The sequence below is a fragment of the Notechis scutatus genome, chromosome 4 (assembly GCF_049901735.1).
Source record: "Notechis scutatus isolate UNSWTSFEM ecotype Mainland chromosome 4, rNotScu1.2, whole genome shotgun sequence".
Lineage (NCBI taxonomy): Eukaryota > Metazoa > Chordata > Lepidosauria > Squamata > Elapidae > Notechis > Notechis scutatus.
Window position 1 is genome coordinate 69,199,250 of NC_142012.1, and position 16,143 is coordinate 69,215,392.

A 16,143-nucleotide genomic window follows, 5' to 3' on the forward strand; every position below is an offset into this window, starting at 1 on the left:
CAGATCCACAAATTTCATGCTATTTTCTGTATTTGCCTATTGTTTGCTCATGCTTAATTGCTACAGGAGAAAAAAATAAACTTATCAATATTTACTTTAAATATCAAAAAGGAATCCAAACTATTTTAATACAGCAAGATTTTAATGCCAAAGCGACTGTATTTAAGTTGGGAATTAAACACATGATATGAACATTAAAAACATTACAACATGCAAATACAACAATATTTTTAACAAATAAAATTTAACAATGTAAACTGTGGATTAATAAAATATCATGCAACTAAAATATACAATATAATTTTAAAGGACCCCAAATGTTTATGTTTGGAGTTAAGATTTTTGGTTTTTTTAAAAAAAAAAATACCGTGCATCATTTCCTTCTTACATAATACCTTGCTTTTGACCAAATACTACTTTTCATCTCCAAAGAATGGATCCTTGGTAACAAGATTACAACAATTGCATGCATTTAAAATGTTTTAAAGCTTCTATTTAATGAGAAAAATTATTTAAAAAAACATTTAAATGGGTTTTTTTACCTATAATTTATAAGCAATATGAAATAACCAAGCAAAAGCAATTATATAAACCCAATTAAAACTAAAACTACATTATAGGTTTTTTTTTAAAAAAAAAGTATTTTTTTTTTCATCCAGCTTTTTTCCCCTCAAAAGAATGAGGCCTGACTGGAGATGTACAAACGCTGTCCAACATGGTTGCTATTAGCAAGCGGAATTGATGACGATAAGGGATAGCTTGGATAAGAATATGGTCTTGATGTATATGGTAATACACTAGTTGTTCCAGAAGAAAGCGTAGCACTAACAGGAGAAATGTTATTTACTGGATTTCGACAAAAATTGTATTCTGCAAAAGAAATTTATGCAGCATGAATATCAACTTCAAAAGAAAACTGGAGAAATCATAATGATCAGCATAATTCCCTTCTTATTATTCTAACTCTTCTTATTATTATTCTAATACTTCTTATTCTAACTCTTATCACTCAAAAACATAGGAATTACACTGCAGGCTACTACATAAATGCAATTTTGATCCAGACTTTCTAAACCTTTTGTATTGAGTTGTGCCTTGTTGTAGTGCCTTGTTTTGATGAAATTTCACATGAAGTACTCTTTGCAAATTGAAAGGTCTAACAATCTTTTTTATAAAAGCAAAGCACGTCATTTCAAGGTCCAACAATTCCAAAAGCTATAAGTGACTTCTGCAAAAGTACTATGCATACACAAGCTACCTTTTTCATTCAGCAATTGGGAACAAAAACAGCATTTCTTCCTAGGCAATTTCTAGGAAGGCATTTCCTACTACTAGGATAAAGTATAAAATCTCAATCGGGTAATTGCCCTGCATCCACTCCTCAACATAAGAAACTAAACACATTATGCACATCCCCTCAAAAGAATGAATATTACTATCTTAATATATGTTAATATAATGAATTAAATGTAGAACTTTTATGATTCTTCACATAAGCTACTGGCTAAAATCTAGATAACTCTGAATGTTTCAATGAGAAAAAAATGAAGAATCTGAAGAACTATCCTGTAACCTGATTAATTTGAAGAATCAACCTGTAACTTGATTAATTCCTACAACTTGTCCAATACATCCATAGTGTACACTATTCTTACATAACTTACATGACATAATTAATATTTGACTGTTAAACACTGTTACATATTTTAATAGGAAAAAAGCACTGAAAGGCAAGAACTGACTGCAAAATCTTGTTATGACATATAACAAAAATATTCTGTTCCAAGTAGCTATAGATATTTAATGATTATACACAAATGCACATTATTTAAAACCTTACAATTTGGATACAGTGAGTAGGATTCAACACTGTTTTCTTAGGAAAACCCAAACCATTGATATTAATATGAAGGTAAAAGTAAAGGTTTCCTCTGTGCAGTAGTATCTGACTCTAGGGAGTAGTGCTCATCTCTGCTTCTTAACTGAGGAAGCCAGCATTGTCTGAAGTCATTTCCATAGTCATGTGGCCAGCATGTCTATACACAAAACGCTATTATCTTCCCACCAAAGTCATACCTATTTATCTATTGGCATGTTCTTGAACTGCTAGGTGGGCACAAGCTGAGGCAAGTAATGGGAGCTCACTCCATTGCACAGTGCTCAGGTATCAAACTCAGGCTGTCAAGCTCATATTTAACCAATAAGCCATTGCGCCCCCTGTTGTTGATATATTTATATCTATATATTTAATTAGGTCATGTTTAATGTGTTTGGATTGGAGGCATACATTCATTTCCTGGAAATAAATCTCATTTACACAATAGGGTTTATTTCTAGGTATAATCAAAACTACATTATTGATAAATGTATGGTATTGGAAATTTAAACATCTTCATTTAAACTTTTAGTTACATCTTATATTTTGCATAAGCAAAAGGAAATTATTTTCCTGTCACAATAAAATTAAAATAATCTTTCAAAAAGTAAGGTTGTTTAATCTTTGCTGTTAAGATTTCATACCCGTGTTTCTCAGAAACTAAGGCCGAGTCTTATTTTCTTTTAGACTTGAAAACAAGCACTTGGGCTTATTTTCGAGGCGGTCTTACTTTTTTTGAGGTGCAGCAGGCCAGACTCAGTGAACTGGATGCGCTGGGGATGCACTGTCACCTCCATTTCGAACCTTCAGCATTCAGAATGGAGGCTTTTTGGCAAAGGGGGGGGGGATTGGGAGGGGGAATTTTCCTGCCTGCCATCCTTCCCTCAGTCTGTGCTGAGCTTGAGGAATAGACAGGCAGGAAAATCTTCCCTCCCCATTTTCCTCCCGTGAGCCTCCCAAAGAGGGAAAAAGCAAAGCAGCTGGCCGCGGAGCTGCTGGCTTCAGGGAAGCGGCCCAACAAGCAGAAGCGCAGCACCCAGAAAGAGAACGGCAAAAGCGGTATTTGTGCTGCCCCAAGAGGCAGCGGGCTGCAGCCGGACAGTTGCTCCCCCCCACGCTGCAACTTGTGCTGGTCACGCCCATCTCCTCCGGGCTTATTTTTGAGGTAGGAGTAAGATTAGGCCCATACCCCCAAAATTAGGGTTGGGCTTATAATTGAGGTAGAACATGGTGTTTGTTAGCAATAAACTATTCAGAAAAAATAAAGTGGCAGCATTTTTAGTCATATTACACAGCCAATGTTTAAAGACAGCAGTGACAGCTTTTAGATCTAAAGCAGGGCTTTTAAGTATAATTATTAAAATCTTCTGCAATACATGGGCACTGCTATGCATAATATATCTTCCCTGACTTACAACCATTTGTTTAATGTTTGAACTCCCTTAATAAGTGCCTTGCTTAGCAATGGAAATTTTGTGCCCAATTGTAGTCTTAAGTTGAGGACTACCTGTATTACTCAATAGAAAGTAATTTTCCCTAAAAAATGATATAGTACATCATAAGATAACAAGTGAGGTTGAAATAATAATTTCAACATAAGCCTAAACAAAACACTATTAAAATCATAGAATGAGCCTCTTTCATTCCATCATCAGGCAATAAAATACACTTACGGAAATTTGACATAGTTAAAGTACATGGCTTACCATAAATGCTATATTGCAATAATTTTGCAGTTATTGAACTGAATGCTGTGTAAATATCTTATCAAGACAAAGTAAACATAACATCTATTTTATAGAACTTCAATATCTTTGAGAAAAACATTCTTTCTGTTTTTTTGCTACTTTTAAGGTTATAGAGCTGATTATATACAATTAGGTTAGTCAGGTTAAAATAGTTTTAAATGTTTTAATTTCTAATTTAATTTATTGAACCTTATATTTTCCAAAGTTTTTTCCCCACTCGAACATAAATTTCACATCTAATAACTACAGCACATAATACTTAATATTTATAACAGTATCACATATAAGCATAGCTTCAAAAGCAATATAAAAATATAGATCATAAAGAGTAATCTGAATTTGCTGGGTGAAATTTTAAAAACAAATATTCAGTAAAAGCTATAAGAATAAAATTATTTCCATCTTTTTCTTATATGAAATTGATTAAAAAATTCGGATAGCATATTTCTATAAATATATTCACATTATTTTGTCAATTTAGCATACATTCTATTCTTATTCTCTTATCTACAGTTAACTGAAAATTTGAACATTGTAATTTTGAATATGCAATGCTCACAATATAAACTGGACAGTTTATACTATTATACTGTAAGGACAGTTTATACTATTGTATCAATGTCAAATACAGTACCAAAAAATTGCTAGTTAAATCAAGCACCAATTTTACTCATGTTTGCTTCACTTAAGTTACTTACCTGTTTACTTTGTCCAAATTTTCCTACGCAGATCCAGACTGGAAGTTATGTACCCTTTCTGCAAGTGGTGGAGACAGAATGTAACACTCTTCAAAGGTGATATTAATCTTCATTGAAGTGTTTGAAATTCTGGGACTAATTTAACTGCAGTAGTCCATACTATATATTTCACTTCTTTTTATGTATATATAATCCTTTAGATAAAACTGTTAAGAGGGCATTAATGTTGCAGATACATACATTATGTTTTTAATTATCTTGCTATGGAAGAGGTTACAAACCCAATATCCATAAGGTTTATTGTATTATGCTGTTACTGTAAACTAACATGTGCAATAAGTGGGTTTAGAATATAAGAATGAAGTCAAATGTTGCATATATATTTTCATTTCGCTTAATATAAAATCATCAAAAGTACTGAAGATTTTAATATTCTTATTTTTTAAAAATGTTTAAAATATGACCAAAGTTTTCACCTAATACCAATTTCTCATAATGTAAATCACGATAGTTGTTTATGTAAAGTGTAGAGATTTTATTAAAAATAATGTAGAATATTTTTTACAATTAAGCAGTAAACATTACAAAGTCAACTTTTTCAGATAATGCACTATCATATTAAGTAAGCACCATGAGGAATGTTTATGAGTTAGTTCCCTTTTTCAGTCAGATCCTTTTTTCTAAAGGTAGTTTTGGAATCAGGATACAACTGCTAAATAAAAAGTTACCATAAAAACCTATGCAATGTCCTGAGAAAAGCATAGTTTATGTTTATTAAAATCTCATTATATTTCAGTATTTTATCTGGAGTAGTATGTCTGATATATGTTATTTGCGAATATAAAATCAATGGGAAAATAGCATATTAATATGTGAGTCTGTAATTGTTGGAAATGATAAAATACTTTAAGGGAAGCAAAAAAGCAACAAAGGTAACTTGTTTTTCAGAATGGTATGAATAAATATTGGAGGTATTAACACTAAATATAGCTTATTTAAATTAACTATAAGTTAAGAATATATAAGACCAGTCCATGGGCTTTTCCCAATTGCGAGAGACAGTAGATATCTCCCATATTCAAAAAAGACTGATGATCGAGATTAAAACAAAATGAAAATTTGAATTTTAGCAAATTGTTTCAGTATTTTTCAGTTCAATATTTCAACATATTACTTTAATATACTTGTCAGAAAGAAATTAATAGTAAGTTCCAATAAAAATAAAGCCATAACATAATTTGATTAATTTAATTGTTTCAAGTTGTGAGCTTATACACATTCATATTTAATATATAAGACAAGATTCACATTTTCATTTCAAAAAACTTGTTCCTTTCAGTTTTGATATACTTTTATAAACTACAACTTCCCCTTTAACTGTACTTTTATCCAGTTTCTCAGGCAATATATATTTTAATCACATATCCTCCTAGTGCTTTATAGCATCTCCATGAACAAATATATTCTAGCTACAGTTCATTTTCAAACTTTTTCCTAAATAATTGGGCCTATTTGAATTTTTTCCATTTAATGTTTCCTTCATTAAATTTCATTGATGGAAGAGTTATTCACTTTCCAGCTGTTTTTCTATATAATATTGCGGGAGTGGGGAATCTTAAAATTTAAAAATCCACCCTTTCTTTGTTGCATAAAGGAAATCAATCCAGCTCCCTTAAATATCAAACAGAATCTATTATCACTGATAAATTAAGTAGCATTTACAAAAACAAAACAAATTAAGGATTACCTCCAGTTCTATCCATTTCTCTAGGCACATAATGAAGACACAATGAGCTAAATAAAATACACAGCTATAAAGTAGCATAAGCAAATGACAGTATTTCTATATTATCTCTATTTTTCAGCAAAAACTTTCCAGAATATATCAATATTCATATTTCACATATTTACTACATGAAATAGCAAGCTTGTTATTTCCCATTTACAAAATGTGCTTGACCAGAAAAGTTGAAAATAGCCTCCCTTTGCATGATTGCAAAAGACATAAATTAATTATTTTAGTGTGCTATGGCTCTACAATGTTTCAGAACTCTAGGCATGCCATTATACTTATAATTATGATTTATGGGCTTAATGTTATATAACCGCAACCAAATATATTTATAAATTTAAAACTGTTATATTTAATCACTTGCTTTTGGTTGTTTGACATATTATGAGCAGAATGAGCAAAATGGAGAGGATGAATAGATCACACTTTTTTGTTTCACATAAATTACATTCACATTATCACACTAAACTCTCTGATAGTACAATACATGAAAAACAAAAACTTCAATTTGTAATGAATCATACTGCAGTAAATTCAAATGTTTTAGGCTTAGTGTGATGTGAAAATCCAGCTTGAGAAATCAAGTAAGTTGCCATAACAAGGAAGTGTCTTTTCTAATAAAAATACAATTGACTACTACAAAAATTGAGAGGTGCAATGGCTCAGTGGCTTAAAAGATGCCAGAGATCTATACTTATACTACTGCATGAGAGAGTGACGAAGTGAGCTCCTGCCAACCTAGCAGTTTGAAAGCATGTAAATGCAAGTAGATAAATAGGCAGGGTGCATAAAAATTGGTGTTTTTTTTTAAATAGATTTTTAAAATTTAAATCGGATTTTTTAAATCACATTTATTTTAATAGAATGCTTTTGGAGAAAAAATCTATCCAAAGGTAGTTTTCTATTTAGGATACATTAATAATTTAGTTTATTCAGCATGAAATGGAGCTTAGTTATGTAGCATGAGGCAATATTTACATTTTTGATAAACTCATTCAATGAATCCAAGCTCTGCAAGCTAAATAGGAAACCTTCATTTTGTTTGCAAATCATATTAAATATTCTAAATAACAGCAAGAATGAGTCCTTACATTTAAAGAGGACCTGAGATTTCAGATCCATCATGGCAGCGCCTGTTAGCGGGCATCCACTCACCTGCTGCCCGCCTCACCTTGTTGTGTCACTGCCACACCAGCCATCCCACAAAAATGAATGGGACTGTCGGTGAGTCAACAGTGGATCAAAGGAGGAGCCGCTGCAGGACAGAGATGACAGTTGCTCTTTAAAAATTATGATTTAAATCAAGTTAATTTAAATCAAGCCTTTTTACTAGTGATAAATGATTTAAATTGTGATTTAAATCAAATTCACCCTGTAAATAGGTACTTCAGTGGGAAGATAGCAGCGTTCCAAGTTTCACCATACACTGTGCGTTGCAGCGTGATGTCATGTTGGCCACATGACTGAGGAAATGTCTTCATACAGCTCTGGATCAAGGGATTAAAGAAACGGAGATGAGTACCACCCCCTAGTCAGCTATGACTAACAGAATAAAACCTGCAGGGACTTCTTTACCTATTACCATAAAAATTACAGTGTTTCCATCTCTTCCCTGTTAAGTACTAAGAAGTTTTTAAAGATTTTTAAAGGTTACTATCTTGTAGACTTATGTCAAATGTAATTAAAAAAGGAGATCCAAACTTTATACTATAATTAACGTAAGTGAAATTTAACTTTCTTAAAACCATAAGGAAAAAGAAATTAGGTATGAAAATCAATTCCCAAACATTGCTTCATTTTTTTCTACTGAACCTTTTTTAATGATAGCATTTTTAAATAGGAAGATATTAGAGATCCAAATTAACTGCCACTGCCTTTTCAATAACACTAGAAATAATATCTGTGTTATATGGCTTAAAGGCAAAGAATCTATGGATAGAACCAAACTGTCTATCTAAAATAATTCTAAAAATATTAGTTCTCTACATTTGCTACGAAGATTTTTTTTTAAAGTAATCAGCAAGATGTGGTTTGCTTCTTAATAAGTTAAAAATACACTAGTACATCCTGAGGTGATAGTATTTTTACTGTACATACACACATACCTCTGAATGGGAGAAAAACTTGAAATACCACAAATGTTTCTGAAGAAGGTGCCTACTTAGTGGAATGGGCATTTTAGATATGTTATGGCAAAATAATAATTGAGTGCTAAATGATTAAAATTAAAACCGAAGTTTTAAAACTTACCCAAGTGCATAAGTGCAAAATGTGCTGCAAGCTCTTTTGCATCTTCTACTGTTGTGCAGAGTTTGTCTGACATAAAATAACTCTGGGATCCATTTGCAACCGCCGGAATAACAATCTTATATACCAGCAAAATTTTTCCATCTTGACTTGTAGTCGAATACAAATAATACTCTGGAGGTGCCCAGTTATTTTTGTTGCAATAATAATCTAACTGCATCACAGCAGAACTAAAATGACTAGATTTTAAAGAGTACATGCTAATTGGAGTAAGTTTTGTTCCTGGAAAAAATGGGTAAGTACACCTTTCAATTTCAGGAGGACTTGGACTATTCTGCCCATTAAGGCGTATTGGAAGATTTGCTGGTTTTGTTAGTGATTTCTGATGACCATCTTCTTTGTTTGTAAAGACTAAAAGATTTTCAGAACTGGGGCTAATTTGGCCATTAAGATGTTGTCTCCAAGTACTTTCTTTGTTCACTGGCTTGGCTAGTGTTACCTCAATGCTAGCACCATCAATACATTTTCCATTCATAACTGACATAGAAGCAACTGCATCATCTCGATTGAAGAAATGAACAAAAGCATAATCTCGAAGTTTCTTTACCCGTTCAATAGCTCCAGGTTTAAATTTATTAAACTCTGCCTTAATTGTTTCTTCTGTGGTTGACATCATCAAGTTTCTAACATAAAGTACTTTTACTCTCTGCATTGTTTCTTCATCTACTTCTTTTTCTGGGTCTGCCCAATCTACTTGAATAGTGTGCCCCCATAACTGGAAAGTTCCTACAAAAAAAAAAAGTCTTCATCAGTTTTTTTTAAATAGTAGTAGTTTTGCTCCCCTTCCCTAGTTTTGAAGAAAAATACACAACACAATAGACTATGATTACTTAAAAGAATTTTAAAAAACACATATTCTGAACAAAATAGAAGATACAATAAATTGCCATTAGGTTTAAACGCCAAGAACACTAAGGGAATGTATTTTAAAATAAATTATCATAAGAAATTAATTGAAATAAAATTTTCTAACAGAAATCTTATGGTAATGAATTTTATGGCATTAACTTAGGGGCGTTCACTGTGTGGTACTGTGATTCATAAATTAATAAACTTGTTAGACCTCTATGAATTGTAACAGGAGTCACCAACCTTTTGGACCTTAGGGAGCACAAAATTCATAAGTTTAAATCCCGCGAACTACTATGATCTGCCTAATGACCAGCTGGGTGGGCGTGACCAGGTGGTCATGTGACTAGGTGGGCTTGGCCAACTTCATGTCACTCACTTTGAGGGGTGCCTCGCCGGCCTCTATTCGCTCCATCCCTCCCAGCCATTCCGCACCTGCCTGCCCGGGCTCCTTAGGGTCCCAACAGGAAGCAGTTGTTGGAACTAAAGCAGCCATCATGAGTTGGCAAAACAGTTGGCTCAGTTCAAATTGGATCTGACCGAGAAGGAGGCTCAGCAGAAGCAACTCACTGAAGACTACCAGCATAGGCTTTGCAAGCAGAGAGAACACCTGCAGTGCAAGGCCAGGTACCGTCGCCTGGAGGCTTAGCGAGCTGAGATGACCAGCCAGTTCCAGGCCATGATGCAATCCCATTGCAACAAGGCTCTCCGGCTCTTTGACACCAGCGGCACTTCCCTCTAGCCTTCACCCAAAGCCCCGCACCAGGAGGCTGAAACAGACCCCAAGTCGGAATTTCTGCCCCCCTCCAACCTGCACAAAAAGGGGGAGACAAATGCAGCAACACAAATGTTCATTGCACGTATCCGGCCCAGAGGGCCTAGTGTGAGGTGATTTAGTGCCATATAAAAAATGCAAATAATTTTTCTGCGGACCATCAAAATTTTCTTGCGGACCATCAGTTGGTGACTGCTAAATTATAAAGTATCAATAATTGCTGGAAAAACAAACTTTATCCAGTTAGGTATGGCTTTTTGCAATGCACTCTAGAAACTTAAATTGCTGGTTCTGAAAAGTCCAAGTAGCTGACTGGCAATGTTGCAATCTGAATTCCTCTCATTAAATGGAAGCAACGCAACTGGGAAAAGGCTACTGCTGAATTCTTGGTGTTCTCTAAGTTTGTTTGTTTGCTTGCAGACATTTTATTACCCAACATCATCAGTGCTAGTAGGTGTATCATTTGCTTGAGGGAAACAAACTCACTCTCTAGCACCAATGAGGTTACCAATCTGCAAGCAAATAACCACTCTCAGAGATCATCATAGATTCCATAGTTAAACCCTGAGCTATTTATATTTGATTCTGTTGAAAATTTGCTGCTGAACCTTCACTCCTAGGAAAATCAATTGGATTTCAAAAGTATGGCAGCTAGTAAAACAGTCCTTAATAAATGTCATGAAACACCCCAAAACACATTCTCCCCTCTTCGTTCAATTCTTTCCTACCAAGTTCTTGCTTTGTAACATCTCCCCCATATCAAAAGAAGCCTTTAAAGCAGGGCAATGGGGAAGCATTTTAAAGAAAAGACGTGAAGGAAAAAGTGAGTGAAAGGTAGAAAATAAGCTAGAAATAATACAAGGAAGATTATACAAGGAAATACAAGGAAAAATAATACAAGGAAAATAAGCTAGAATAATACAAGATACGACCAGTGGGCATTAGAAAAATGCCTACTCAAAACAAGGAAGAGTGCAATACAAAGCTTTGAGTAATTGCTGGTAAAAGCAACGTAGCTTACACAATTGCTTGTAGTACTATTATTGGTCAACTGCTACAGCCAGGAAAGGGCAGCAGGGGTAGTAGCTGGTAATTTTGGAGGTTGGGAGTTTGCCACTTGCTCTCTTAATGCTCTGTTATTAATCTGAATTCCTGATCAGTGGTTCTTGTAGATTTAAACCATATTGACACAATTCTAATATAGAATGCAAAAATGGACATTCTAAACCCTGGGAAAATCTGGTGATTGTGTCACTTCAGTTCCTGAAGCTGGTACTGAAGGAAAATGGTCGCTATAACAGCTTTAAGAGCCTGTCTGAAGAGCCCTAAAACATGCCTGGTTAGTGAAGCATCAGAGGTGATTGAGATGCTAACACAGCAACTGACAAGACAACTTCTCCTGACTTGCTGGTCATTTAGCTTTCCAGTAATATAGAGCATTAACATGTTAGGACTCTTGAACAAGATCAGGCTACTACCCCTGCTGCCCTTTCTTGGCTGTAGCAGTTGACCAATAATAGTACTACAAGCAATTGTGTAAGCTACGTTGCTTTTACCAGCAATTACTCAAAGCTTTGTATTGCACTCTTCCTTGTTTTGAGTAGGCATTTTTCTTATGCCCACTGGTCGTATGCCATGTAGGTATTTTCTCTTACCTTAAGAACTGGCACTCTAAACATAGAGTACACCCTGTCTGCCTGCCTTTTAATCCAGCAGCCCCCAACCTTTTGGGCATCAGGGATCGGTCCCGTGGAGGTTTTTCCACAGACCGAAGGGTTTTTGATGCCTGCATCCCACTGATAGGGTTTTGCTTGTTTGTGCGGACTGGTTTCTGGCATGCTGTGGACCGATGCCGGTCCACAGACCGTGTGTGTGTGTGTGTGTGTTGGAGACCTGTTTTAGCCCATCAAAAACATGTCTAAACGACAACTGCAAATTTGCTTACAAAACTCAGGCAATCTAAACTAATTAGATAAAATATCAAGTCAAACAGAGATTGAGGTAAGTGGTTTATGACATAATTTTTGTCATGATTGCTTTTTGCAATCTTATTTCTAAAACTATTTGTTTCCCTATACCATGAGCTGAGAGCACAGCTGTTCTAAAAAGTCTATTAAAACATTGAATATTAAGCCTTTTAACTGCAAAAATTGATTGCCTCTACTATAACCCAAATACAGTGCATTAAACTTGAAATTTAAATTTAAGTTTATAAAGCAATTAAACTTCAAATTAAGTTTATACCATGAATAATAAGGGGCTGAGATCCATATAATCTCACTGTAATAATTCAGAATAGAATAGTCCATGGCTGAATTAACAGTAAGAATACCATGTATATCATTAGCTATCTTGGCTAATTTGCCAAAGTCTAAACCATGCTTTCTTAATCCTCTAGGATATAACCTGAACATAGATCATGATAGTGTGTTCATGCACAGATGTCACCTATAACTTCCACCATCTTTACAAAAAATACTGAGATTTCCTCTCTGCTGTACCTTGCCTTCAAATCAAGAATATTCACTTTTAGAAAAGCAATATACAAATATCTACATTTAGTGTAGGGATGGGAGGTATTTATAATTTTAATGGGAGGTATTTATAATTTTAACACTAAAGGTTCTAGAAAAGAAGACTGCAAAAGAGAAACCTACAACCAGGGGATAGCTGAATACACTTCAGGCATGTTTATTTTTTTCATAATCTATGCCTTGACTTCTTGATGGAAGCAAAGGAATCTGGCACTCTGGCATACTGAGTAGCTTTTAGTATAATTTAAACATACATGTTCTTAACAAGAATATGATTAAACCTTCTACATGAAGAATGAACGTATTTACCAGGAATTAATTTTCTCCTTGCCATAGCTGCAGCTCTGTGGGATTCATATTCTACAAAGGCAAACCCACGATTTTTTGTCTTGTCCGTTGCACTTGGATAAACAAGAACATCTACAACACCTTCAGTGACTTTTTTCATTTCATCCAAGATTTCTTCCTTCTTCTTTTCCTTTGGAATGGCTCCAATGAATAGTCTGCAGTTATCCAAACTTATACAAACACCAATAAATTTTCCAGGACGAATCTCATAATTATTAAGGGTCTTAATGGCAAACTGAGCTTCTTCTTTTGTTGTATACATTACAAAAGCATATCCACGATTCTCACCACTAAATTCCATCATCAATCTAAATTCATAAATCTTCCCAGCTCTTTCAAAAATAGGAACTAATTCATCCTCATATATATCACGAGGAATTTTTCCCACAAAAACTTCACAGCCTCGGGGTGGTGGCGGACCTTCCCAACCTTAAAAAACACATTCAACACATTTTTATTAATTGATACTACGAAAAAAATCCTAGCCAATTATCATATTATGCCACTGTCACTTACCTTAAAACAATTTGGAAGGTTTTCATGTAATACCCAACAGATTATATAAACTAAAATGCTAGTGCATTCTACAAATACTGATTGTCCAATAGTTCTCCATTAGATATGGCTTGTATTATCTGGTCAAATTTATTCCAGTGATTTCTATTTAAACAAAGACCTACTGCTTTGATTTAAATGTCCTGAATATGAGTAGTGAGGAATATAGCCTTAACATACTTGGTTCAACTTGGAATACCTAAATTAAGTAAACTATTTTAACTTAACAATGAATTGTAAAGAAATACAATGTGCACTCCATGGTTATTCATCACAGATGTACAAAAATGTTCTATGCAGATAGCAGTTACTGAGTAATCCATTCTGCACTTAAGCATGCCTGGTTGGGGGATTCTGGTCTATATGTGAAATAAAATGGGTCTGTTTTGTTCTGGACAGAAATGATGGTGGGACAGAAGAGAAAAAGCCAAGGATATCAGCAGCTTAGGAAGATAAGGGGATAATGGAAGGGAACACTTGGACAAAGCAATTAGGAAGCAATGGGAGGAAAGCCAGTGGACCACTACTGGGTTAAGCTGGCAGTTGAGAGGTGGGAAGGAAGAAACAGTGCCAGAAAAGTAAGATGGTTTGATGGAGTATGACACACTGGGAACTATGTGGGACAGAGAGATTACAATGTACACCCATACCTATTCCACGTGGATTTTGGTTCTGGCAACCATAGCTAACCTGAAATGGTTCAGCAGAATATTTGAAATACAATGGTTTATTATGAGTTAGGGATTCTCCCATTTCACACATACCTTAACCAAAACTAGGCTACTACTTAGGCAATAATTATAGAGTCTTTATTTTGCTATATTAATCATTTTTTAATTTATTTTTCCAAAAATTAGTATTTTCAAATCAAGCAATAATCAAATACCTGGTGGAGGTCCACCAAATTTTCGTTGTCCATTTTCTTGAACCATATTATAGCCTGTCTTCTCCATAAGAGCCAATAAGGCAGCTTCATTCTGAGTACGAGATCTAACTTTATTACATCCATTTGTTATATCTGTGTGTTCTTCATTCATTTCTGTAACATCTTGAGAACCAATAGTAGTTATTATAAACATGGAACACATTCCTTAGAAATGAGTTCTTACATGAAAATCAAACATTTACATGTATAAATAATTTTATATTAATTTTAAGGAAAAGTAAAGCTATACCTATAGAGAGTAGCAAAAGATTCTCAAGCTGGCTTATTAAATAGGGATTTTGATCACATAGATTTTCAACATATACATTGTATGGTTTATTTCTGATTTTACTGCTACATTCCTCAAAGAATCAACTGCTATATATATGTAAATGATTGCAGAATGGCAAACTAAATCAAACTATCCAAATTATGCATATTGTACATTAAATTAAAATTGAAATCATGTTCATAGACTTCAAGATTTACATTTTCCTTCTGAGATTATAGAAAGTGCTTTGAGAAATCTAATGTCAAAAATCTCCTTTAACCAAACTTCCTTTCGTAATGGAATCTTGAAAAGAGATAACATATATCATGGTTTAGGGCAATGGTGGCTAACCTTTTTGGGCTCCTGTGCCAAAAATTGTGTGCGTGCTAGCAACCAGAAGGCAATGTGCCCCCCCACACACACACACGCGTGCGCAATCCCACCCCGCCCCACCCTTACCTGCACTACCCCTCACAGCTGATTTTCGGCCGGTTTAAGGCCTTTTTCGGCCTCCCAAAGGCTTGAGGAAGGCTTCCGAAAAAAACAGAAATGACGAAACGGGGCTAGATTTCAGCCTACAAAGCTTGTAGAAGCCTGAAGAAGCCTTCCTCAAGCCTTTGGGAGGCTGAAAATCAGATGTGAAATGCGTGCATGCACAGTGAGTTAAGTTTGCCTCAGCTCACGTGCCAGCACAAATGGCTCTGGCATGCAACCTGTGGCACGCATGCCATAGGTTTACCATCACAGGATTATGGAAAATCCAGTTGAAATTTTCTGGATGCACAGCCCTCTACTGTACGGATAATTTAAGATGGGAATATGATATCGACTGGTCTAAATTATTTTGTGGACATCTGTTTTGCAAATTATGTTGAAGTCCTCTGAGAAAGGGCTTTGCATTATTTTGTTTGGCGAGTTATAGCAAAGCTATATAAAGTCAAGTAAAAGTCAATTCTTAGCCCCAGAGGCTGACTTGATAACTTAGCCCAACCTACTTCATAGTGTTATTTTAGTTGGGAAAATTGGAGAAGGAATATATGAACACTACTTGAGCTGATTGAGGCGAGATGGGGATATAAATTTAACGAATAAAATAGTGAATATTAAAATTTTCATATGTTCATATAATATAAAGCATACATTTTTATAAATATCAACAGTATCAAAAAGCTATAATACTCTTGTTGATATCTCTCTCTCTGGGTAGAAATTCAAATACATGATGGTAATTATTAGAGACTGAATCCTATTCAAATTCTTATTTAACATGTTTGCTTTAGGTAAAACAAATCAACAAAAATATGATAATAAATAGTATTCAATTATGTAGAGTTCTCTATAAGAATGAATTAGGGTGGATTTGATTTAAATCACAATTGAAGTCATGATTTAAATCACTAGTAAAAAGGTTTGATTTAAATCAATTCGATTTAAATCACAATTTTTAAAGAGCAACTGTCATCTC

The 16,143-nt window shown here is 34.4% G+C and overlaps 1 protein-coding gene across 1 annotated transcript; it reads right to left on the bottom strand.

Annotated features, from left to right (window-relative positions):
- Nucleotides 1-628: 628 nt before the first annotated feature.
- Nucleotides 629-14,524, bottom strand: RBM46 (RNA binding motif protein 46). The gene is made up of 4 exons (XM_026675879.2): nucleotides 14,369-14,524; nucleotides 12,889-13,356; nucleotides 8,365-9,147; nucleotides 629-870 (listed from the first exon to the last, which is right to left on the bottom strand). The coding sequence occupies exons 1-4, from the start codon at nucleotides 14,517-14,519 to the stop codon at nucleotides 671-673; spliced, it is 1,602 nt and encodes a 533-aa protein (XP_026531664.1). The 5' UTR covers nucleotides 14,520-14,524; the 3' UTR covers nucleotides 629-670.
- Between the last annotated feature and the right edge of the window lie 1,619 nt (nucleotides 14,525-16,143).